The sequence below is a fragment of the Podarcis vaucheri genome (assembly GCF_965113315.1).
Source record: "Podarcis vaucheri genome assembly, chromosome: 3".
Classification (NCBI taxonomy): Eukaryota; Metazoa; Chordata; class Lepidosauria; order Squamata; family Lacertidae; genus Podarcis; species Podarcis vaucheri.
In genome coordinates, this window is record NC_138761.1 from 80,393,307 (window position 1) to 80,419,735 (window position 26,429).

Genomic DNA, 26,429 nt, shown 5'->3' on the forward strand with positions numbered 1-26,429 from the left:
AATGCCATCAATAATAACAGCTTTTGAAAACATATTATTTTAAACTTCCTAGCAGCAGAAGTTGGTATATGTGTGTGTGACTTTTCTTGTTTGGTCGTCATTGGATTCCATACTGCTCAAACCCTAATAAATAGTCACCTTGTAGTCTTATCATGAAAGGTGTGGCTTTATTTGTTTTTTTTAAAATAATAGCCATACACAAATATAGATAAACCATAAGGTATGGAGTTCCCGTTTTTCCCATGGAAAAACAAAACAAAACTATGTTTGTATAGTAGTAGTAGTAATAATAATAGTAATAATAATAATAATAATAATAATAATAATAATAATAATAATATGGTAGCAAACCTGTGTATCAGAGAGGTGGGGGAGCCCCTAGATTTAAAGCCTCTTTTTCTGACATAGCTTTATGTGGACTTGAACGTAGTATGCATTCAAACACAGTAGCAATCTAAACAGGTTCACTCCCATTAATTATATACTATATTGCTTACCTCAATTTATAGATCAGCTGTAAGTTTTGTCTTTTACTATTTTCAGAACAAAAAGCCCTCTCAACGCAGCTCACCAGCAAAAAAGATTTTAAACTAAAACACTAGTGTAAAATGCACCCCAACACCTATCAAAGTGCATGCAACAACACAAATCTTTATTTATCTCAGATACCTGTGCAATCAGAGTAAGACTGCAGTTCTAGACCTACTTAGCTGGGAGAAAGCTCCATTGAACACAAGGGGATTTGCTTCTGACATGTATAGGATTTCACCGCCAATGTAACAGAATCAACACAGAGCATAGATCGTGTGTTATTAAATCCAAATTTGGGCAAAGAACTACGGTACTCAAAAACATTTGTGCTCTTGCTAGTACTTTTTACTTCATTTCACTCTTCGTGTGTGTAAATCCATACCTCCATCTGACTGATTCAAACAGGGATACTTGCACATTTGTTATCTTCACTCTGCATATGTCTCTGCCCAATCCACTTCTGCCCCAGCAACCACTATTATAAATGACTCACAGTTCCTCTTGATGGGCCATATTCCTTTCACCTGCAATAGCCTGCCCTGCACTGGCTTTTAAAGCAGGGCACATAACCAGGCTGGCCATAACAGGTTCGGTTTTTTGGAAAACTTAAGAATTTTAACAGAATATTAAATTTCACAATGGATCTGGTTTTATTTATTGCAGAACAGCTGCAACCCAAGTAGTCAGCAACATTTACTAAGTATCTGGATAAGCCGTTAACAAGCAGCAGGGTGTGTAAGAGAAGCTAGTGCACTCTAGTACGTATTTGTACACATGTTCACCATTTTGAAAGGTAAACTAGAGATGGTTATTTGCAGAAAAGGGGGGGACTGCTCTCGGTAAATAGGAATAGGTGGAACATAGGCAAATCAACTCTTAAGTATCTCTAATTCTAAGTGGTGGGAGCCATTCAATTGCCCTTCTGGTCTCCCTAGCCTTTAGAGGACCAACTGAGTCAAATAGGAGGCATACCAGCTAAAATTCTGGAAGGTACTAGGAAAAATGCATTGTGTGTACTAATCTCAGTTGTGGACTTTCTGCTTAAACTGGAATAGTCTGACTATATGAAATCTTATGAAAGGCCAGCAGGGGTGGCTGCATAGAAGTTTTCTGTTTGCTAAATGTAAAATTGCAAGATACTTGAAATCTCAATCTCTTTCAGACATTTATTGTGGCTTGGGAAAGACGGGGGGCTTTTTTAGCAGGTAGAGGGGCAGGAATCTTCTCAATATAAAAATCTGTGGTTTTAAAATGTAGTGATTTCCACATGTTCTTCTCCATTTTGAATTTCCTCCCAGTGTTTCCATCAACTTCTGTTGTAATGGAAAGCTGTGGTGGGAGCAGCTGGCTATAGAAGTTTGTTTATAACTGTTGTAGTCAAGTAAATTAGTATTCTCACCTGTGGTAAGGCCTAGCAACAGAAGACTCCAACCGCTATTAATCACACAATCACTACCAAGGCCAACAAATTAACAGTAACACTCTGTAATGTGCAAAGCACATAAAACCAATTAACACACAGCAGTACAAGTAAATCATACAGGAGAGCAAAAAAAAAAATCCTCATTTACAACAAGATGGAGAACCTATGGTTGTCTAGAGACTGTTAGACTACCCAGAAAACCCAGACAGTATGGCTAGTGGTTATCTATTAAAGAAGATATAAGGAAGATGTACCCCTTTGTTGATTTACAAAATTCTCCAGGACAAGGAGGAAGAACGATTTCCAGAATACTAATGATGAGTTTGGATGACTATCAATACTATACATGTCCACTCAGAAGTCTTACTGCAATCAATTAGGCTTAGTTCAAAATATAGGGTTGCAGCCTTATGTACTGATATTCCTACTATGTACTGATATTCCTCCTGCTATAATACTGCAAAGAATGCTGCTGCAGGAAGGGGAAGATTTTTATCAGGAATATGGTAGATGAGAAAAGAACTTGCACCCCTTGACACTCTGCTTTGAATTGCCCCCTTCCAAAACAGCTTTTCAAAAGAATAAATGGACCATCAGGCTCCTGGTATACAGTTTTGTATACAATGTGTACCGTAATTTATCCCTAACTCCTTGCATTGAGTCAGACACTGCAACATGGTTTCATTGTTTGAAAAGAATATTTAATTCAATTTTTAATATGCATTAATGAGCCACACTGATCTTTTAGGACAGGTTGTTCTTGAAAACGTTTATGTGAAAGCTTTCTTAAAAGCCTTATTGTTCATTTTAAATCCCTATAACTTCATACTGTAAAAGTAAGTAGCTTGATTCTATCAAGAGTTTGAAGCATTCTTGTTTTCCATTAGCAGCTGTTCCAATTTCCGACTCTTAACAATTTGCGACATGTTGCTCCCATCAAACTGAATTTCCCGGAAAAAAATAATAATGAAATGCTGGGGTGGCTTAATGTGTCACCCTGTCGCTAATCCATAAAACAGACCCAGACTCAACATGGCTGGAAAGTTAATTGCATAATTAATATAAGTATGCAGAATATACTTGTCTGAAGAACTAAACATGTTATTCATGCTGAGGAAATGCTGCTTTGCTGGTAGAATTAACAGTGCAATCCTATCTATGTGTGTTAGCTCAGAAGTTAGTATCGCTGTACTCATTAGGACTTACTGCCCAGTAAGTGTCTATAGGATTGAAGCTTGAAAGCACAATCCTGTCAATATTTAGTCAAAAGAAATTCTCATTGAGTTCATTGAGGCTTATTTGCAGGCAAGTAGACCTAGGATTGTCGGCTCAGTCTGTCTTCATGTAAACAAACCTGCTTACTCGTGTTTCTCAAAGAAAATGTCATCAGGCTGAAATGAATATTGCTTAAGTCCCGTATTCATTCCCAGGGAAATGTTTTAGTTATTTATTTCCATTACTCTTCTCCTATTCATCTGCCAAATCATTCTTTGCAGAAGAAAAAGAGAGGTTTTTATACAACTATACAACCAATGACAATTCTGAGCATATTTTGCTTGAAGGTAAGTCCAATTGAATTAATGCAATATACTTCCAAGTAGATCTGTTAAGGACGGGGTTGGATTTTTATTTTATTTTTTTAAATGAGCTTGCACTTTATTTTTTAGCTTGTTTCCTTTTATTAGTGATGTGGGCTGCTTATTAATCAGTGTTTAACAATGTAATTACAGCTGTTTTTAGTCACACTAGATAACACAGATGAATAAATGATCCGCAAGTAGCAGTGTGTGTAAAAAGGGTAATGAATTCTTTTCAGAAGCCCATTAATTTACTAGTAATAAATAAATAGTATGATGAATTAGGAAAACTTGTATACTTCCTGAATATTGCAACAAAAGTTTCCAAGCATTTAATCATCCTGTTTTCCTTCATTTACTTCTCTTCCTGTGTCATCATGGGCTGAGACGTGCCTTTATGATCTGAATTAAGCAGTCCCTCTAATGCTGTACAGCTCATGAAGGTTTGCACTGGGATTGCTGTACATGAGCTTTACCTACCACTGGTTATGGCATCACTTTGAGGCAAGCTAATGATATGCCTTCTGTTGGAGAGACCAGCTTGAACGCAGCTCTTTCAAGCCTGGCAGAATTAGCCTTGCTTTCAAAGTGATTACAGTGGTAGCTTGGTCCTTGAACTTAATCCATTCTGGAAGTTGTTTGACTCCCGAAACCGTTCAAAAACCAAGGCATGGCTTCTGATTGGCTGCAGGAGCTTCCTGCACTCAAGTGGAAGCCGCGTTGGATGTTTGGTTTCCAAAAAACATGCAAAAACTGGAACACTTACTTCCAGGTTTTTGGCGTTTGGGAGCCAATTTGTTCGACAACTAAGCCATTTGAGTACCAAGGTACCACTGTATTTATTTATTTTTATTTATTACATTTGTATACTGCTACATAACCATAGATCTCAGGGTGGTTCACAACATAAAATTAAATATAAAAACAAAACAAAATGCATAACAAAATTAAAAACAAAGACAACACAATAATTCGCCCTTCTGCAACACCTTTGAAAGGGCAATAGATGTTGATCAGCCAAAGGCCTGGTTAAAGATGTTGTGGTATCCTTTCTATGAACCTGGCTGACATCCATTTTGGTAAATATTCCAAATATATGTGGACTCATAAGCTTTGAAAACCTGTATGGGGAGACCATTTTAGCCTGTCAGAAATAGGCAAAATTTGGAGGAATGGTCAACTTTTACTTGGTGGTTTCTTTGTTTTTAAAGAAAGACTAAGCCTGCAACTTGTGGTATAGTGGGTGGAATATTGGACTAGGACCTGGGAGACCAGGGTTCAAATCCCTGCCTCTCAGCCTCACAGGGGTGTTGTAAAGAGGAGAACAATGCAGGCCACCTTTAGCACCTTAGAGGAAAAGTGAGATTTAGGAGCAAAAAACAAACAAATATTAACCACCTTGATCAAAGATCCCAAGTGTAGCTCACAAAATATGGCCAACAACCATTCAATATAAAAATGGAGAGAAGAGGCAAAACCAGCAAGAAAACCAACATAGGTGGTGGCGGTTTTGAATTATGGAGGCTTTTGAAAGGCCTCCAAGAATAAAGTGGTTTTCACTTGGTGGGGAAAGGGAGCAATTGTATAGGCAACACAACCAAGAGTGGCCTCTCTTCATTTGCCACCTCCATCTCTGGCAGCTGAGACATTTGGACAAAGACATTGATAGATTATCTTCTCTTTTTCCTCCTAATTCCAGGTGGATAGAAAGCATTCAAAACAATTTAGTGTACAACAAGGCAGTGTACAACATCCTTCACATCTCCAGGCAGGGCTAGCAAAGACTCCAGTCTGAAACCCTGGATAGCCATTTCCAGTTAGTGGTTTGACTCCTATATACATGTGTGAATGCACACACACACACACACACACACTATACATCACTTTGGGATTTGGGATTTTCCCACAGTGCTTGGTTATACTGTCTTAAACAATCTGGAGTGCTGTTGCTGTTTCAAACAACAGGCAGACATCTTGGGCAGTTGAAAACTTTATCTCATTCATACAAATGCAAAGGGTATATCTCACAAGTGAAGTGAAGTGAAGTCCAAAGGCCCTGATCTTTGACTCCAGACTCTTGTGCCAGTGGCAGAGCAAATTGTTCCAAATTAATGGTAGGTAGGGGAACTGTGGCAAGTTTCCTGGAACTGTTACTCAAACGGGATTTTAAAGGTAGTTCCGTGTTCTGAATGAGACCATACTTGTGTGGGGAGAAGACAGGTGTTGGCTCTTTCTTTTTTTTAAAGCCTCTCACAAATATAATTTGTATACATAGAATCATATAATTATAGAGTTGGAAGGGAGCCTGAGGACCATCTAGTCCAACCCATTCAATGCAGGAATCTCAATATGTGGTCCCCCACCCAATTTGAAACCATACTGGACCCTGCTTAGCTTTTCAAATGTGCTTGCTGCTTTATTGCTGCATCATCTTCAATCATAGATCAAACTTCCTTTCCACTTGTGACTATGTATCAATCTATTTATAAAAACAGATCTATAGATTGCTTTTGCTGGGGGGGGAATCCCCAGAGCAATTTGCACAATACACAAACTAAAATCATTTTTAAAACCACATTTCAAAAGAGCACAAAACCTACAATAAACTGGCATATCTTGACTACAATAAAACCACACAGCACCAATTGTATGTAAGAATAGCTGCTGAAAGTCTTTAAGACCCATTTAAAGGGACAGTGACTGTATAACTTTACACAGAATTGAATTCTATAGAAAAACAGTTCTTAAGCACTATTTTACAAACATACAAAGATATCCAGAAAGATCATTTCCTAAATGAAAGTGCCAAGACTACTCTCCCAAAGTTTGATTATGCGCCAACAAGATAGTGGTAAAGAGAAGTAGCGCAGTCGTAGAGCACTTGCCATCAAAGCATAATGTCCCAGATTCAATCCCTCATATTCCAGGTAGGGCTGGAGATATTTCCTGCCTGAAACCGTGGAAAACAACTGCCAGTCAGTGTAGACAATATTGAGCTAGATGGACAGACCAAGGCAGCTTCCTATGTTCCTAACATAAGCTCTTGCCCAAAATGGCTCCTGCCCACCCTACTTGCGCAGAATTCACCAGCCTTTCCCTTCTCCAGGCCTTATGAGGTGGTCAGGGCTGGGCTACATCCTGCTTCCCACTCACTCTCTGTGTGGGTAGTCATAAGCATCGTAAAATATTGTCAACTACCTTTCACATACATCTGCCTTCTGGTTGTCACACATTATCATTCCAATACAAAGTATCACAGTGGTACCTCGGGTTAAGAACTTAATTCGTTCCGGAGGTCCATTCTTAACTGAAACTGTTCTTAACCTGAGGTACCACTTTAGCTAATGGGGCCTCCCACTGCCGCCACGCTGCTGCCACACGATTTCTGTTCTCATCCTGAAGCAAAGTTCTTAACCTGAGGTACTATTTCTGGGTTAGCGGAGTCTAACCTGAAGTGTCTGTAACCTGAAGCATCTGTAACCCGAGGTACCACTGCAGTCTGTATGTGTCGCACAATCATGGCATCTTTAGCACATATTGGTATACCTGTACAAATGTGAAATATCATGTGAAAAGGGTGGGGGACATTAGAAAGCAAGGGAAAGCAGCATTTGAAAGTAACAGACAATGCACAAAAAATACTACTATGCTGGAGAAGCAAACGTATGAGTGTGACATCACATTTCTGTTACTGTCCCCTCCCATCATGATCACAACAAATTGCCACAATGTTGCTACCGCTTCCCTTCACCTTGATGCATGACTTGCTTTATGAACGACCCCCCCTGCCCCCACCCCACCCCTGTGTAGCTTGCTTATATATTCACAATTTGTAGCAATACTGTAAACTGTAGCCATACTGGGCTTGCTTGGGAAGCAAATGTGACAGCTTTGTAAAGGTGTACTGAATGCTTAAAACCTACGAAAAGTTAGAATCTGAGAGACAAAAATGTGCTTATATCTGATTCTGAATTGCTACCATTTTTTTTTTAAAAAATGCTGCATCTGGTTATGAAAAGGAACTATATCTGATTGTTTTTACATAACAAACAAAAACAAAATTAAAATAGGGAGAAAATTGCCAGTCCCAAAAGGAAGCTTGCTATCTTTCATTAGGCTTGCTAAATGCTCTACAATGACCTCCTTGTTTGCTTAATGTATGACAAGTTTATGTTTTTATCTGACAAATGTCGGATGGTATGTAGGTGGAAGTGTGAAAGGGATATCATAATTCAAATGTATATGCGCGCGCACACGCACACACACAATTAACTGCTTGAGGATATATGGAGGTAATCTTATATGTGTAATTGTAATCTACGTATCTAAGCAAAAGTGATTACACATATTTAGAGGAAGGAACATGAATTGGTTTTGTGGAGGAGGACAGAGCTCACTGTGTGTGGCTTCTGTGGGAGTGATTTGAAGAAAGGGAGTGAAGGAGTTGTGTAAGGGGATGATTTGCTTGGGGGAGCTCATTCACAAATCATTACTAAGAAAAGAAGAAGTGAAAAAGGATTTGCTTTAGCATGTAGCAGGAAAGGAATTACATGAGCTGGGATTGTACAATGTAAATGATGAGAAGCAAATGGAGGGGAATGAGTCATCTATAAGGAAACAAAAGTACCCAGCATATGAAAATATTATGTACACCTTTTGTCATTTGGTCCATACATTTTAGTAGACTACGTTGGTGCAAAAAGCAAAAGGTGAAATAATCACCCCAAAGGAATATAGAGATTTTATAAACGTACACATAGATTTGAATTAAATAGAATAAGGCAATACACCACAGTGTATGAGGAAGGAATTTTGACTTTCTGTTGTTAAAACAAGCAACCTATTTTTGACAAAAGAATTTCTAGCCTGTTTGCCTACATCTGCATTCTGTGGTGGATGTTTTCAGACCTGCTTTTGCTGCTCCTTCCGTCAGTAACATTTGTTTGATTTTTACATATTGCCATGTAATTGAGAGCTGGGTGACTTAGAGGTTTCTTCCAACATGGTGATTCTATGACTGTTACACTGGAGTCTGCTAAAGTGACTGAACCAACAAGGCTGCTGGGAATAACCTTAATGGTCTTTGCAACTGTCTATTTTGTTATGGAATTTAAAGGTTGAAAGCTCTCAATAGCCTTAGGGATAGTCCATGAAATATCTGGAAGGGTGATGACTCTCGCTCTCTCTGCCACCCCAAGTTGGTGTTAATGTAAACAAGAAGATATTTGTGGAAAGCAGATGGACAGTTTTGATGCTAAGAAAAAAATATACAGAGAGTGAAGTTTGGACTGTATAAGAATCTTTAAGGCAATGTCTGTCTTCCTGAAGACCTGATGTGGGAGCAGTGGACTGTTCCTGTCTGTCAGTGTGTTTCAGCTGGTCCTCCCCCTAGGCTAAACTTGTGTATTTGTAAATAAACTCAAGTACGCCTCCAATGACCTCACTGTAAAGGAAACCAAATTGCTGTCCATGCTCAGGGGACAGGAGTACATAAAGCAATATTTCGTTTTATTAGTGAGTACGCATATAAATATACATAAAACCAGAAGCAAGCATGGAGCTCTCTTCCTATTGTGTAAGTCTGACCTCTCACCAAATTTGCTATTCCAATGACACAACAGACAAGATTCTTGCCAGTTTGGACTCCTCTATTTTTCTGTCTTTAAGTATTGTTTCTTCAATTACACATTTAATCAATATTATGGCATCCATTTGTTTAGATTTTCTTTTTTTATTCCAAACATTTGGCTGAAAATCTCAGAGTGATGTCAGAGTTCCCATTCTGTCCATAATATGCATAAGACTGGTAGAATTTGTTTCCCCACAACTCAGCCCTTGGTTGAAAGAAATGTACATATGACAATACTGTGATCAATGTGTGTCAAACCACTATTAGTAGTTTGATATGTCTAGAGACTTTCCTTTGGTGGTTTAAGACATTCATATAACCAGGATGGTAATTCTTGTAAATTCCATGTACTTTGGAACTGGAACCATAAAGAAACTGAGGAATTATAATAGCTTCTGGGAGACTTCAGGGAACCATTTTTGCTAGTCACAAATGATAGCAGTCAATGGCATTGATTCACTCATCTGTGACAAGCATGTTCGACTAACAGGTTAGGATAAACATCCAAATACTCACTAGAGTAATTTAGGAAGCAATCAATCTCCTGAAAGCCAGATTTTCTGAGACTTGCTCAGTCAGAAGAGTGGACCTGAACTTCATGTCTATGTGTGTGTGTGTTTACTCAGAAGTTAGCCCCTTTGTGTTCGTTAGAAAGCTTATCCCATGTACGTTTTGGGATTTCAAAATACAGCAATGAAATACATTAGCACTCAAGGCTCAGTCTAAGCCTTATTTGTGTAGGTGGAAATGCCTGGTATTCAAGATATTCTTCCCAATCCATGGTCAAATCTTATTCTTCAGCACACTTTGAGAAACCGTCCTGATCTAAGTAAGACCCAATTCATCCATCATTATGTGTGATCCTTGTGACCCCACACAATTCTGTCTTTCAAATGTCCAGACAGCCACAGGGAAGTGGCAGCCATGCTGTTCTATTAAAACATGAATTGGGCCGCAGCCTGGAGGGATTGTATTTGGCAGGCTCTCTTGGAAAGGATTCTATCAGGGAAGGTGCCATCAGCGAGAGTGCTCTTGTTCAGTAGTTGTGAATCTAGCTTCTGTAAATGACGCCACTGCCAGATTCTACATGTGACTTGCTTCCACACTAGCATAAGCAAACAGATAGATAAACAAGCAATTTGCATGCTCGAACACAATGTTTCATGAATTTCCCCATAGGAACTCAAGCATGAGAATCAGGAAAGATTCCACGAGTGGAAAATGTAACACATGAATCAGTCACTGTTAACAAGGTGGACCTGGATTCAGGCCATTTTGAACTGTGCAGAAACTTGCCTAGGGAGTGCAAATGTTCACTTACTAAAAATACCAGTTTCAGAAAGCAGCCTGATTTTATTGTTGCGGTTAAACTTTTAATTTGATGGTTTTTGAGCTGTAACCTACTGAGTTGTATGGAGCCTCCAGTGGCTTTTTGGCGTGGAATTTTATGGGGAAATTGATGGTTATAGTTTATTCCCCATAGGTGTTTGAGTTTACTTGTAAGTAACATTTTATTTCTTTTTTTCTATCTGTTCTTCTTCACAGAAGGTAAATAGCACCTACCCAGCAGGATGAGTCAGGGTTCTATAATGTACCACTGCAGAACAAACAAAAAGTGTTAAGAAATATTACCACAAGGTACTGGAAAAGAAAACAGCACGGTCAGTCAAAATCAAAGAAGATTTCAACTTAGGTGTGTATCCCAAGAAGGGAATGTAGATATACCAAAACCAGAATTAATTAGATGCTATTTTATACATTTGATTCATTTTATAAGTTTGAAAACAAAAAGAGAAATAGGAAAAAATATCTTTAAGATTTCAGGGCTCTTCGGTTTTATAAAAGCTGAATGTAAATTGTTTATTAAATGTACCTCATTCTTTCCCCAAAAAAATCCCAGGGTAGCAACCACATCAGCCTTAAAGCAACGCAATGAAAAATCACAATGCATCTAAAAATAATGACAAAACACATTGATCTTTTGGCTACACATTGTATGGATCACCACACCAGTATTACCGATTTTCACTGGTGTTCACCTTCATATCAAAACATATTTTATATGCTGCTACTCAGAAAAGGGTGCACACCAATCCTTTGCATAGGGACGCAGGTGGCGCTGTGGGTAAAACCTCAGCGCCTAGGACTTGCCGATCGCATGGTCGGCGGTTCGAATCCCCGCAGCGGGGTGAGCTCCCGTCGTTCGGTCCCAGCTCCTGCCCACCTAGCAGTTCGAAAGCACCCTTAAGTGCAAGTAGATAAATAGGGACCGCTTTATAGCGGAAGGTAAATGGCGTTCCGTGTGCTGCTCTGGTGCCGGTTCGCCAGAGCAGCTTCGTCACGCTGGCCACGTGACCCGGAGGTGTCTGCGGACAGCGCTGGCTCCCGGCCTCTAGAGTGAGATGAGCGCACAACCCTAGAGTCTGTCAAGATTGGCCCGTACGGGCAGGGGTACCTTTACCTTTACCTAGTCCTTTGCATGTTTACTGTGAAGTAGGCCCGACTATCTTTAGCGTAATTAACTCCAACATAATATAAAATATACAGGGTGTTACAGCCTCAGGTACGTTAATGTTACTTGTGCAACATTTTGTTGTATCTATAACAACACCTGGAACGCTTATCCCTACCAGAGGAGCAGTGAACAGAGTGGAAGTCTTTAATGCTGAAGAGCTGCTGAACTGAAGCCAATGCAGACTTGGTCAGTAACCTAAGTAGCAGATAACTAGGAGCAAGGTATATGTATTAAATAAATCTTTGGGAAAAGTGCTTACCTCTGTCAGGCTCTTAAAATTAAAGCAATTTCCATGATATGTACAGAAATTCTATACAGCACTGGGATCACTGTGGTACATCGTTGGTGCAGCTCCAGTAACAGCAAGTTTTTATTCTGTCCCCTTCTTTCATTTTATATATTTTGGGTGAGTGACATTGCTAAGGACATCAACCCACTACTAATCATGAGTGAAGTGCACAGCTAATTAAAATCAATGGGGCTGTGGCTTGCTGTATGGTTGGCAAATTGACGATTTGGAATGGAGCTTTATTAAAACAATGCATAGCACCATAGGGAATGAATCTAGTGAAGTTTCATTGCTGTTATAGGAAGTTATACTTGATCAAACAGTGTTTCTCAAACTGTCCTGAACTCAGGGTCCTTCTAAGTTTATCTGATGCGTCAAGCAGCACCAGTCTCTGCTGCTTAGTAGAAAGTGTATCTAGCTCTACCTGCTGTAAGATCCTTTCTAGGGGATATATTGATATATTGTCCAGAGCCAGTTTGAAGTTCATATTGTGATATTGGTTTAATAATTTTTGACTTGGCAATATATCGTGAATCATGATGTGTGTGTATGCTATGCAACAATGACAACATGAGGAAAACTGTGAAGCCAGCCAAGGCCTCTACATAACTTCATCCTTATTTCAGACACTGCGATATATTGGTATATCATGATGTTTAGCTGGCGATACATCACAATGTTGAAAACCAGATATTGCCCAGTCCTACTGTTCACCTCTACATTGTTCAATTCTTATTGCAGACATCTTTATATAGTGTATCAATATATCACGATGTTTAGCTGGCAATACATCACGATGTTGAAAACCACATATTGCCCAGCCCTAAGATTCCTTCCCCTCTTTAGGACAAGGTGCTTCTCCCGCCAATGTTAGAGTCACTGCTACAATAATGCCAAATATACTATGAAAAGGATGTAGAATAACAAAATGGTGCCTTAAATTGTGCAAAATTACTTGCCCCAGGACTCCTTTCAATCCAAGGGCCCCATTGTCTCGTGAGAATACATCTGGGGCCACATGCTGGTGGTGGGTGGGGCCAGAGGTAAAGTGGGTGGCTCTTTACCTTTGTACCATAGGCTACATTCCAATCATGCAAAAGTCAGATGATTCTAAACACATAAGCCCTCTGTACCTGGGCAAGCCAAATGCATTGTCACAATTCAAGAACACAACTTTATCCAGTCAAAACCACTCAAGGAAGGCATAGAGCAGGCCAGTAAGTGATGTGGCCTGGAGGAAGGGGCCATTGCCTAGGAAGAGGCCCAAAGGCCAGACAGAGAAGTCTGGAGAGTTGTATTGAACCTGAGGTTCCCCACCCATTTTACACTTAAACCCAAATCCTAATCATGCTCACTCAGAAGTAAGAATTATTGATTACAATGGGAATTACTTCCTGATAAGAATGCTTAGTTAGGGCAGGGATTAGGACAGTTCAGTGTTGTTTTTTCTCCTCCACAAATACATATGCACACACAGAGGAGATAAAGAGCAATATAAAGCAGTAATTCTACTTGTGCCCGTGATTCTGCTTGTGCTATCCTATTTCAACATATGTAGTCTCCAGTTTAATGGGGGAAAGTATTTATAGTAGTCTTAATGTGTCTTAAGTTATCCAGCAGCTATAAGGCAGGTACAACACTTTGAACTTTCTATTTGTATTAATTTAAACATAACTGCAGTAATTGAAAAGTTTGTAAATGGAGATTTTGTTTCAAATCTGTAAACAGTTATATAAGTAAGCACATTTAAGTCCCATTGAATTCAGTGGGATAGTTAAGGATGTGGACTTAAAAGTGACCGGATTGCATTTTATATTGTTATACCTTATACAGTGGTGCCCCGCAAGACGAATGCCTCGCAGGACGAAAAACTCGCTAGACGAAAGGGTTTTTCGGTTTTGCGTTGCTTCTCTAGACGAATTTCCCTATGGGCTTGCTTTGCAAGACAAAAACGTCTTGCGCTTTTTTTAAAAGCCGCTTGAAGAGGCGCAGTTGCGATGGGCCGTGCTTCGCAAGACGAAAAACATCGCAAGACGAAAAGACTCGCGGAACGAATTCTTTTCGTCTTGCGAGGCACCACTGTACACACTAAAAGGCATATTTCTAGTATGCCTATGTATAATAGTAAAAATGCAGCCTATGGTTGTATCCCACTAAATTAGACTGTTACTGATGCCCATTAATTTCAATGGGTCTACTCTGAGTATGGCTAACATTGTCTATATACCAATAATTGTTTACTTCTCCAGCCTCAATGTGAAGGTATATTACAGTTAGAGAAAACTAGTTTACACAAGTTGACTACATTTGTTTCAAAGATATAAACATGTATGCCATTTAGTATCTTTTAAAAGGGCACAGACTGAAGGTTGGGTTTCATAGCAAAATGCAACAATAAATCCTTTTAAATGTAGAAACATATTTCTTCTAAAAATCATTACTAGTAATTCATTACTAAGTTTCACATTTCAGTTACATATAATCGTCTCTGGTTTCAAACTTTTTTCCAACTATTCTTTAACTTTTTGCAATTCTTGACAAAAATAATAATTAATTTTGTTATGTATTCCATTCCTACAAAGGGCACTGCTAAGATCCCCAATACCATCAGATTTTGCAGAGTAAGCATGCTTTTCATCACTGGGGTGAACTTTTAAAAACTGACAACTTTATTTTCCTTTGTAAACAACAAAATTACTTTTATCCGATTAGTTCTTGTTTCTGGTTGTGTGTTAGGGGGTGGGGAGCCAAAGAGCAAGTAGATTTATGTTGTCTGACTGGTTTCTTCATAACTGCTGTGGAAAGGCGTAAAGGGGCAACGTAGTAAAACTGAAAAGGTTGCCAATGTTAATAATTTTACTTTTTAAAGAATTGCAAAGTATACAAAGGTTTTGAATTACATACAATCAAAGGAGGTTGTTTTATATTTGCAATGGCTGCTTCAGAAACAAAACCAAATGTTTTATTGCAGATGTTTTTAGCCAGCAGATCAAACGGATGTGGTATCGTGTTACATAGTTTTTTCTTATCACTTTTTTAAAAAAGAAAAAAACAAACACACCAGAATATTTCATTTGTATGTTCTTGTTCTTTTATTCCGTATGCCAAAAAGGACACTGCAATCTGCAAAGGCTAAAATTAGAAAAACTGGTGATTTTTTTTAAACTATATGCACATAGTACTGTACACATATACTTCCACTAGTTTCAAAGCTGTGAGTTTGACCCAGATCCACATAAAAGTCTTAAATTGAGCCAAATCCACATATCAAACAATATAAATAATCTTTTTTCCCCTTTTCTTTTTTTGAGAAGCTGAAATTGAAGAGAGTGGAGAGTTCTTCTTGGGAAAGTTCAGGGAAGTGGGGAGATAGGGAGAGTTAGGGTATGCTACAAGAGTTTGCTTATGTAATTTGTTTTCTAGATAATTCAAAGAACTTTATTTAAAGCCGTTTCAGTTGCTTTAACTTGGGAACAAAATCCGCTCAAATCTCACTCTATCAGCTTAAAAAAATTGAACACCAGATTGTGTCTATTATTTGCTGGGAAAAGTCCTTCCATGTTTGCTGCTGCAGCAGCAAACAACACACATTGCACTATAGTGTGCATGCTTTTTAGAAAACATGCTTAACATTGCCACTTTTACTTTGAAGGAAAAGCAGCCCATCAGCTGTTGCTAGTAAGGAGTGAAGATTAAGCAGCAACAGCAACCTGGCCTCCCTCCTCCTGCCCTGCAACAGAAGCTGGAAAGGAGGAAGAGAGATTCCCTGCTGTCAGGAACACCCACTCCTACCCGACAAGGCATCTCCTCCTCTGAAGTCTGCCGGGGAAGCATTCAAGGTAGAGAAACTGGAGGCTGCTCTTACCTCTGCTCTCTTTGGAGAACCTGTCAGCACAAACTTGGCCCATGGTGCTGCCTAGAGAGAAAATGTAAGCAGCCACCTCTGCCAGTTCACACACCCTCTCCAAATCCTCCTCTGGGCAGCACAGTGGTGGAGAGTGAACCTTATCTTTCCTTCTGTGCGTCAGTGAGACAGGAGGTCGTGGCTATTTCTGGCAGAAGCAGCTCCTGTCTCCACAACTGCTCATTTTCTGTTTCTCAGTAGCAAGGATTGGAGAAATGCTGGCTGCTGCTGCTGCCCGTGATAATTCAGCCGCCCTCTTGCTCTGAACCTGCCCATTCACCCTTGCAAGTTTGGACTGGCTGCTGCTACAGCAGCAGCAGGAAGGATTGGGACCGCCAGAGCCACTCAGAGAGGAACAAGGGAACACAACACGGCACTGACTGTTCACTGGAGGACCAGCCACCATCTCTGCCTGCTCACTCAACTTTTATGTGGCCATTAAGGCCACGCAGAGGGAGGCAGCCAAGAAAATAAGATGGCCCTTTATAGGAGTAGCCCATTCATCTTCCCATTCGCAGGAAAGGTTGGGCCTTTTGGGACCCAATCACTGCCCCACCAAGAGTGCAGGTGAGCCAGCCAGAGGTTCAGCTGGCTGCTCTTTCCACGCCCAACCCTGCCTGGCGCACCTCCTGGAGGGGAAGGGAGCGGGGCTGGCAGAGGTGACTGGTTGCATTTTGTTTCTAGGCAGCCCCATGGGCCCAGTTCTCCCTGCCACAGTGCCCAGAGGGGATGAGGAAGAGCTCGGAGCTCGGAATGGACACCAGCCAAAGCGGCGGAGTTCAGAAGAGGAGGCGCTCCGCTTTCTGCCTGGTCTCGTTTCCAACTCTGCTGCAAGAGGAAGGGGAGATGGGGAGGCTGCTCCTTGCAGTTTGATCTCCTCCCTTGTAACAGCTGCTCATCAGCTGCTATTCCTTTTTTTTAAAAAAAAAGTGCCAGCGCCAGCCTCGCACTTTTAAAGTCCGCTTAACTTAAATGTGCAGCTTGACCCTCAGACAGACCCACGCCCGCCTCCCGCCAGCGAGCGCTAAGAATACGAGCACCAGAAGGGGAATCCGGGACTAGCTGCAACCTGACACCTTCCGCCGCTGACTGGCTGAGACGCCTCGCTCCGCCTCCGCCGTCCGAGCGACTCATTGCCCAGCCGTGCCTCCAGAACTCGGAATCCGGCTTTCTCGTAGGCTGGGCTCTCCTGCCAGTCATTCTGAAGGACGGGCTCTTCTCCCCGGCTTTGGCCCGGCCCCCTTTCCTCCTCCTCCTCCTCCTCCCACCCCCCCCCCCGCGCCTATTGATATTATTGGAGTGTGGTGCGAGCGGCCGGTCTGCAGTCGGAGACTCGCAGGCAGCAAATACGGAGAGAAAAAGCGAGTAGGGCAAGGGGAAGAAGGCAGCCGGGGAGAGAGAGCGAGCTCTGGGCAAGAGCGCTGCGAAATAAAACACGTTACAGAACAAGCTCTTTAATCCCCACCGAGTGGCAGCAGCGGGAGCAACAGCAACCAGCGCACAGTCTCTCTCTCTCTCGAATATATATGTAATTAGATATATTTTAAACACCTCATGCACCATGGTTTTTCAAAGTAGGCTCCCTTCATGGATTATTTTGTGTTGCGTCTGGCTGCTTCGCTTTGCACACACGGGGGAGGCACAGGCTGCGAAAGAAGGTAAGGCGATGCCGAAAACAAAAGTTTATCTCGTTGCAAGGGCTTCCTGGAGTGTTTATTCTTGCTCCCCGAGATTGCAGCTGCATGCAGCCCCTTCTCCCCTCTCCCTCTCGAGCCCAGCAGAGATGAAAGGGGCAGCGCTGGGCACCCGCAGCCCCGTGCCGAGTCCTAGGCAAGGGAGCGAGCACCTCATTCATAGATGAGAATGGATCCCCATTGCACCCCGATTGTGTCTGCGTGACTGTAAAGAACGGCGCGTTTCCCATCAGGATTTAGGTCTGTAAGGTGTGCACGTGATGCAAAGCCCTGGGATGGTTTCAGGTCTGTGCAGGGCTGGCGAGGGGGTGGGGGCGCATATCGTTAGGACCGCTGGGGAGTTTCTTCTATCGCGATTAGGGGGCAACTTAAAAGGTGGCTGATAGCATAAGCAGTGCAGTTCTACCCCGCATCGATGCCCCACCACCGACATAATAAAATATGAAAAGATTCCGCCCCCCGCTGGAGTTTGTGGAGGAATGAAGCTACTCCATGACTGCAGGGGAGTTTGGGGACGGAGGATGTGATCCCTTGGGGTGGGGAGCGAGGGCGCTTCTTTGGAGTCGCCCGTGTCACCTAGAGCAGCTCCTCCGAAAGTCTTACTTGTCCGCTTCGTATCGAGAGCGGGATCTGCAGCTTTCGGAGCGGCGGCGTTCAGTCCGAGAGGAAGGAGAGGGAGCAGGCGGAGCAGCAGCAGCAGCAGCCTCATGTAGAACTATTTGCATCACATATGCAGTCTCCGTGCGTGTGTGTATTAGCTGTGTGCACATTTTCACGAGATGTGCTTTGCCTCCCCCCCCCCACCCGCGCCCTCTGTTGTGCATAATCCATAGGCTGCTTCTGTGTATGGCAGGGAAGCTAATCTGTTTCCTCGGCGTCTTCCCTCTCGAATGGCAACCGGGGGCTTCGAAAACCTGCTCCGTCGTTTACAAAGCGTAGTTTCGCAGACCTGCGAAAGGAAACGGTTCCCCACCAGATGTAAAATACATCTCTTGCCTTGCCTCGCGGGAAATGTGAGGTTCTGTGAACATATATGTTCGAGGGGGTATAATGTCTTTTGGGGGGGGGAGAGGACGCCCCCCCCACTATACATTCTCGCTTTTTGAGTTTATAGGTAAAATGCATGGCTTAGCCTATAGTCGGAGCTAGGAAGGACGGGTCCTCCTCTTCCCGGTGGAAACGTGCCCTGGACCCAGGCAGGAGGGAGAGCGGGCGGAGAGAGGGCGAAATCAGGCTGGGGAAAGTTTATCCGGAAGGCGGAAAACGCCGAGGGAAACCTGGCGAAAGGATAAGGAGGGGAGGGGAGGGGAGGGGGCGGGCAGCGGTGCCCCGGCTCCCGAGAGGGCGGCATCTCCTCACGCGGTGCCCTCTTGGAGGGGCGGAGGGAGGGACACCGGACAGACCGAAGCCGGTGTCCCTTCAGCCACCCCGTTGTGTCCAGAAGGGCGTCATGATTTGTGAATTGACTGGATGGGGGGGGGGAGAGAAAAAAACCCAACTCGTGTGTGTGTGTGTGTGTGGTGTGATCTCTGGAGTTCACCTGGGGCAGCCTCGCAAAACTCCTCTCCAACTTTGGAGACCCTGCTCAGTCCCCCTTCTGGTCCGGAAAGAACGGGGGGGGGGGAGGATCGCCGGCCACTAAAAAGAAAGAAAAGGTTTCATCGTCCACGGTGGTGTGTATGAAGGCCACTTTTAAAAGAAGGGGGGAGGTCTCGTGGGGTTTGAGGGGGGGGCAAGAGAAAAACAATCCTGTGGGGAGGAGGGGGGGGGGAAGGCACAGCCAGCCCCACGACTTCCTGACGCTCGTTTGCAAGGGGGACTCGGGTTCAGCGGCTATGGAGATGAGGGAGGGAGAGCCAGGGTCGCAGCCTCCACCTCGGCCAGCGGACGGGGGTTTCTTCTCCGCTCCCTGGGAACAAATCCCGCCGCTTCAGCTCGGGTGCCCGCCTGGGAACTCCGCGTGAAAGGCTAAAGGGGGCGCTTGCGAAGGAAGAGAAGCGCGGGAACGGGCTGCCTCCGCCTTGTCACTTCATTAGCTGAGCGGGGACGGCTGCGCGAGGCGCGAAGGGCGAAGGCGCAAGTCTTGCTCGCCTCCTGAGCCCGGGAGGGAGGGAGGGAGGCGGCATTCTCCTGGGTGCTCGGAGCAGAGATGCCTCTTCTGTTTCAGTCGCCCGAGGGAAGGATGGAGCCTCGAGGAGATGCTCGGCTTCCCTTTCCCTTCCTCCGGGCCAGACGAGTGCCCCGGACTGAGTTCCAAAACCATAACTCGCTTGTGCTCGGGGCTCGTTTGGCTCTGAGGCTTCGGCTGCGCTTGTTACTCGAGGCTAAGCTGCACTGAACCAGATGGGGCTTGCTTCTGAGTAAAGGCTTCGGCTGTTTTCCAGGCCTGGTGCGGGAAAAGTAGTAATCAAGCGCCTCTGAGCATGTGCAAAGTGACACACATTCCCCGCTGGCAATACCAAAGGGGCTCTTGGTTAGATTGTTAAAGGATATTGCAGAAAGGAGTCTTGGGGCACATTCAGGCTTTGGGTAGGATGCCCTGGTCACTGGTGAGAACAAAAAATTATTGGGACACCTTAAAAATGTTTAATAGATTCGCGCTATTGACGGTGTCCCAAGACTTCTTTCCTTTCTTCCTGATCACAGTGTGTGACCCCCATAGGGCCAAGGATCGATCCAAACCAGATGGTATGGCTCCCAGTCAGACTTGTGTCCTAAACTGAACAGTGTGTTTACAGCAGTAGGGGGTGGGGAGATATATTTTTATTTTATTTTTTTAAGCTGGGGGGATGAGTTGATCAACCATTCAGAGAATAGCTATCAGGTGTGAAAATGTGTTGAGTAATTTCTTTGGCACTCACTTCAGTGTTATCTGGTTGCGAGAGAGGGGAGAAGAACTTCAGAAAATAGCATAATAAAATAACATGCAAAAACTATATACCTATATAGCAGAGCTTTCCAAACTGTGCCGCGACATATAATTGTGTAGGGTGCAGTGTGTAGGTGTGTCATGCAAACGCTCCCCATGCTCTTATAAGGGGTTGGTTTAACCTCCGGTTTGCTAATAAAACTGAATTACTGTGTCATGAAATGCTGCATGTCTAAAAAGTGTGTCACTAACATGAAAAGTTTGGAAAGCTCTGCTTTATGGGTACCAAAGGTTATAATTGACGCCCCCCCCCCCAAAGTATCTCCATTAGGTACAGCTAGTTTTATATAGTAGCACCACCGTTCATGAAATAGTTTTCTATCTGGCAAGTTACACTGGCTGTCCTTTATTTTTGAGCTGTTGATCTGACTACTGCAGCAAAGCTGGAATTGGCCGATGTGTGGGCTACAGATTTCATTAGAGGCCTTTCTCTAACAGAATCTAAAATGTATTTCATTTTCTGTTGTTATTGACCTGGTTTGAGTTGGTTGGTTTGTTGGAGGGACTTATTTCTTTGGAAAACAAAAACCTCTGTTTTGAGCACTTGGCAAAACTTAAGGGAAGTTTGCTTGTGAAACTTGAATAAAGGGTCCCTCAGCACCTGTGAAAGTATTTATTTTTTCTCTCCCCCAAAAGTTGTTGTTTCTTTAAAAGTCAGTATCATAAAATAGGATTATTCTCATAACTTTGAAAAATCAAGTTAACACACACTAAGCACTTTAAAACTTGTATTCTGTGTACTCCAGACACAGAAGAGAGATACCCCTTTCACTATAATTTTGTGTACAATACATGTTTAGGTTGTTTGAGTACCACTGGGAATGTTTAGTGCAATTAAAGAATTACAACCTGTTTTCAATAGATGTACTGATGGAGACATGGAGGGTTAAACCTGCACTATGACTTTTTTTAGCTAAGCTTATCAGCATGGTCTTTAATTAGCAACAGCAATACACAGAACTCTATTAACTCCTAGTTAGAGACCATTAATAGCTGAAGTCCCTTAGATACCTGGCTTAATTAAATAAATAATTAAATGAAAAGTGAAGCTATTTAAAGTTTGAGTAGGGCCTGAACTTCATTGAGAAGGCACGATGTAAGGATACAAAAAGATTCTTTAAAACAATATGCTTTCCACAGTATACTTAAGTGTAGGGCTGCAACCGTTCGTGCATATTTATTTGAGAGTAAGCACCTAAGTGGGACTCACATTTGTGAGCATAGATGACCAGGTTGGAAGGCTGCATTCCTCTTTGGTTGGAAGTAATTTGAATTAAAATCAATAGTGATTACTCCCATTACACATGGTTAACACTGGATTACAAAATTAGACAATGCCTGAATATATTCCACAAAGTTCTATTTTTTATGATGGGAAGTTTATTTTCTCTTATTTCTCAAAATATGTCAACGTGCATGGATAGATTTCAAATGGTAGTCATGGCAAGAAGTACTTTTAAATCTAAGACTGCAGCCAGCTACACACTTGGGCAGGGATTTCAATATAATTTACTGCTAATTAACTGTGTAGAGAACTGCAGGCTGTATATTGATTTATATTAATTGGTTATTTTAAACTGAAAGGTGCTTTTGTTAACAGTCGATTAGTAAAATGTACTCTTGACTAAAACATGTCAATGTGAAAAAGAAAAAAAAGAAACACCAACTTTGTATCTGCAGTTAGCAGAATGATGCTATTTGAAATAATATTTCGTTACTTGAAGTTTAAATACTGACCAACAGTTTTAAGAGGTGGTGTGGAACTAAATGCACTAATGTGTCAGTAAAGCTTTATGATAATACTCAATAGTACTCATATTCAGCAAATTATAAATAAATTTATATTACTACCCATGTATAAGCCCTTTTACTATTTTTATTTTGTTTATTGGACTGAGCACTACTGTAAAATAACAGTACTTCTAAGTAGCAGGTAAGTTTACAGTACTTGTAATTTATAACAAATTTTATAGGAAAAAATGGAAGTGTAGTCTCTGTTTTGCTGAAATGGCACCCCCCCCCACTCCAATTGCATCCAACATCTGTCAGTTTCATTTTCGTCTTTTTGAAATATATTTTCTGGATCTCAGTATGCATATGTGCATTTTAATAATTTATTGAATAATGAAGAATTGTAAAGCTAAGATATATGTATATTTTTGATGATGAAAAGTTCCAAATTAACTGGATTTATTATTTTTGACATCTCGGTATAATATATTGTTTTATATACACACGTAAACATTATTGTCACTCTTCTCTAATACATCTTTGACTAGTACAGATCACAATAGGTTATTACATAGTTAAAAAATTAAAAAGTAACTTAATGTTAAATGTATATAAATGCATGTTGCATAATAAATGTACTTTAATGAAAATGATTTTTTTTTGTATTTTCTGTCATTTCCCGATAGAATTTTGTTTTATATAATAAATTATACCTGAAAAATTAGTCATCTGCATTTGAGGAAGTTCACCCAGCTGCTCTGTGTTAATACTTTTTGAATTGATTTTTTAGGGAAAGATAATTTAATAAATGAAACTTGATTCTTAAAATAATTTTAACACAATTTTTTTTTTCTCTCTTTCAGTAATATTGTTGGATTCTAAAGCACAACAGACAGAGTTGGAATGGATTTCTTCTCCTCCTAATGGGGTAAGTATACCACAAGAACAAGAGAAAATAAATTGCACCAAAAAATCGCACACATGCAGTTTAAATTAAACATTTTCCCAAAATGTTTGTCAGTGTAACGTTTTTCCTGGGAAAGGAGGTATAGTTCAAACCTGTGTTCTATAATTTAACAATACGAGTGTTTTCAAGACATGAGAAACATTTCAAGCATTTAATTTTTTTATAGAACTTAAAGATCAAGATACAGAAATTGCTGCCATTAAAGCAGAAATTTTATGTACTTATTTTCAGAACTTAACAAACTTATCCTGATGTGGTTTGACATTACTTATACAATTAAGTAGTAGATAGGTAGCCGTGTTGGTCTGCCATAGTCAAAAAAAAAAAAAAAAAAAAATCCTTCCAGTAGCACCTTAAAGACCAACTAAGTTAGTTCTTGGTATGAGCTTTCGTGTGCATGCACACGAAAGCTCATACCAAGAACTAACTTAGTTGGTCTTTAAGATGCTACTGGAAGGAATTTTTTTTTATTTTTATATAATTAAGTCATTCCTATTTAGACTTTCTTCCCCCCCCCCGTTCATTTGATCATATGAGAAACGCCCATCTCACATCTGTTTAGAAACAATATGATGGAATGAAAGAATCTAGATTCTTCTAAAAATGAAACACTCTAGAAACTATATCACATGGGCAGTTTAAATAAGTAAGCGTCCTTAATAATTTTCCTCTGATGAAATTTTGATTTAATTAAAAGGGTTTCTGCTGCCTCAGCACTTTGAGGATTGGGTTGCCCACCATTTAGAGTAGTTCTTAAATCACACAGTCTCTTTGAGTGCCTGTGAATAAAGGTTTGCGCAATCAATCCTTTAATCCAAAGCTTATAAAGAAATGTGGAACTGAAAGAGCATGAACTGTGAGTGGGGATACAAAAGTGTAACAAATCCTGTGTATAAGAAGAATGAAAACCTGTTAAGTGTCTTAGTTGAAAAGCAAGATCGTAAACTCAATCCAACATAGGGTGAAAGTAAGTTTGAAGGCTTTCGAAATGTAATGTGAGCTGAAAGTTTAAGACAAATAATAACTTCATATGTGTGTTGGAAAGAACAATTTTAGGTAGACTGCATAAAGGCATGGTCACATGTTTGGGGGCTGGGGATATAAAATGTTTCAGGAAAGGTGATGGGAATACACTTCAGTGGTAGTCCATGCTGCAAGTGTCATATTTAAGATACTGATTAAAAGAAAAGCATTGTACCCCTGACAAAGAAAAAAATACTGGTGTCATCTAGCAAATAAAAAGGCATAAAGTCTGCATTTATTATGCTTATTTGTTGTATGCGCTAGAGTCCAAGCATTGCCAAGTGAACTTATTAACACATTTTCAAGGAGAGGTTGATGGCTCTTGAGGAAGAAATAGTTTCAGTTTTCTTAGTGCATTTCTGAAACCAAAGAAAATAAAACCAAAGTCTCCATTATTAATGGCAAAAAAGGCAATAATGTGTTTTATTATATGTAATTCTAGAAAGTACCAGTAGCATACTTCTGATAATCAGGACGTTTCTGCAGTTGTTTATATACACATTAAAGCTGGGAGATTAATATAATATATCAAAACATTTTATTTCAAGGTGATTGTCTCTCATGTCCCTACTTTAAGCTAAATACAAGCATCAGTTCCGGCTTAGATTGAGTTTTCAAATTAAGAAAAGGTAATTGCAGTTACCTACTGGTACTCAAACCAAGGAAAGAAAGTAAATATGTACACTTAACTTGCATATACATAATTTGTTTGAATTTTCAGTATGAAAATGTCTTCAGATGGTTTCCTTTCTCACAGTTATGACAGATAACATATTTCCCTCATAATACCAAACCTGGTATTATGTACTGTTCAAAGCAGTGAGATGAGAAGAGACCATTGCTCAGTATACAAAGCATGTGCTGTACCACTGAAGATTGCAAACTTCATCCCCATTTAAAAAGAACTTTGGTTATAAGGGTGGGGCAGCCATTTGCCTGCCAGTCAGTTGGCAGTTCTGTGCTATGTAGAGCATTGGTCTGACTTAATATAATGTAGCTTCACATGATTCCTTTCTTAAAGGGAATATTAAGTTTCAGTGGGCAATTAGTTCAGCTCACTAAAGCAACAGTGTGCATTTCATTAAGCTAACATGTCATATCATGCGTATTGTGACATAAATACTGCAGTGCTTTGAAAATACAGTTTTATATTTACAACTTCTGTGCGTTTCAACATTTACAACCATCATATATTTTGTGGTAATAAGTTCCAGCATCAGTTCATCAATGTCTGCTTTTCTTAGAGCAGTGGACTAACACTAAAATGATCTCATTTGCTGTCAAATAGGCTTGTGAACTATTGTGTGATACATGGCTTTGAGCATGGTAGGCCAGTCTTCCTTAGTGCTTGCCTTCCATGAGTCATTAATAGTGATGACTGGGGTAGATATAATGCTGAGCAGCCCCTTAACCATGGTTAAAATGGCAGGGGTTTCAAGGTCACGTTTCTCTCAGGGGGTGATTGCAAGATCCCCCCACTCAGCCCCTTCTGTCACCTGGTAAAAATTCCACCTGCTCATTACCTATTGGCGTTGACAACAATTAAGCACTCCGTGAGCACAAAACAAAAGGAGTGTCTGATGCTGACCAGTGTTTGAAAGTGGTTAGTAAAACCTGAATAAGTGTTACTGTTAACTTCACCTAATGTGAATACTGATCTAGCACTTAACTGCAAATAATAAGAGAAAGGATAAAAACCGTTTCTTTTTAGGAGGGCGCATGCATATGAGCTGTTCTTAATCATTAAGTGTTACAGATAACTGGTCCTGAGTAATGAATTGTTCCCACAAGAAGATGAGCGATTGTGACCCAACCTGATTCACACTCCAAGGCCTGTTCAATGTTAAGGAAATAATACTGCCAAAAAAATAATAAAAATCATTGGGTTGAATCCAGACCTGCTTTTTCCATTTTTGGAAACACTCTTTCTGTTCTTAGAATAAAATTGCATCTGACAGGGGTTACTGCTCCACAAACGTCATGTTTTCTTGTGTGGAAGTGAGGAGACGACTCTCACTTGCTCTTCCTCTCCACTGCAGCCCACAATGCCATCTCCCACACGCTTCTGAAGGGTCTCCCAAACTTCTTGAGTAGATTTGTAGAGGCATGGGGACTACAAGGGGCGGGGGGGGGATATGCAAAAATAGCCTTGACCTTTTGCCTGAAGGAGCATACTGTATGCCACTACTAACTTTTATATATTCCTTCATTTTCAAA

At 41.1% G+C, this 26,429-nt stretch overlaps 1 protein-coding gene across 4 annotated transcripts in view; it reads left to right on the forward strand.

The window, feature by feature from the left end:
* Positions 1 to 17,151: 17,151 nt before the first annotated feature.
* Positions 17,152 to 26,429, forward strand: part of EPHA7 (EPH receptor A7) — a 178,030-nt gene continuing 168,752 nt past the window's right edge. For 2 of the 4 annotated variants that reach the window (XM_082216838.1, XM_082216839.1), the window contains exons 1-2: positions 17,155 to 17,526; positions 23,086 to 23,150. In XM_082216838.1, coding sequence (XP_082072964.1) covers positions 17,430 to 17,526; positions 23,086 to 23,150 — 162 coding nt within the window. In that variant the 5' untranslated portion in view covers positions 17,155 to 17,429. Of the gene's footprint in view, positions 17,527 to 22,019; positions 22,425 to 23,085; positions 23,151 to 26,429 lie in introns of those variants that run through there. The other 2 variants (XM_082216841.1, XM_082216840.1) reach the window with 2 other exon arrangements.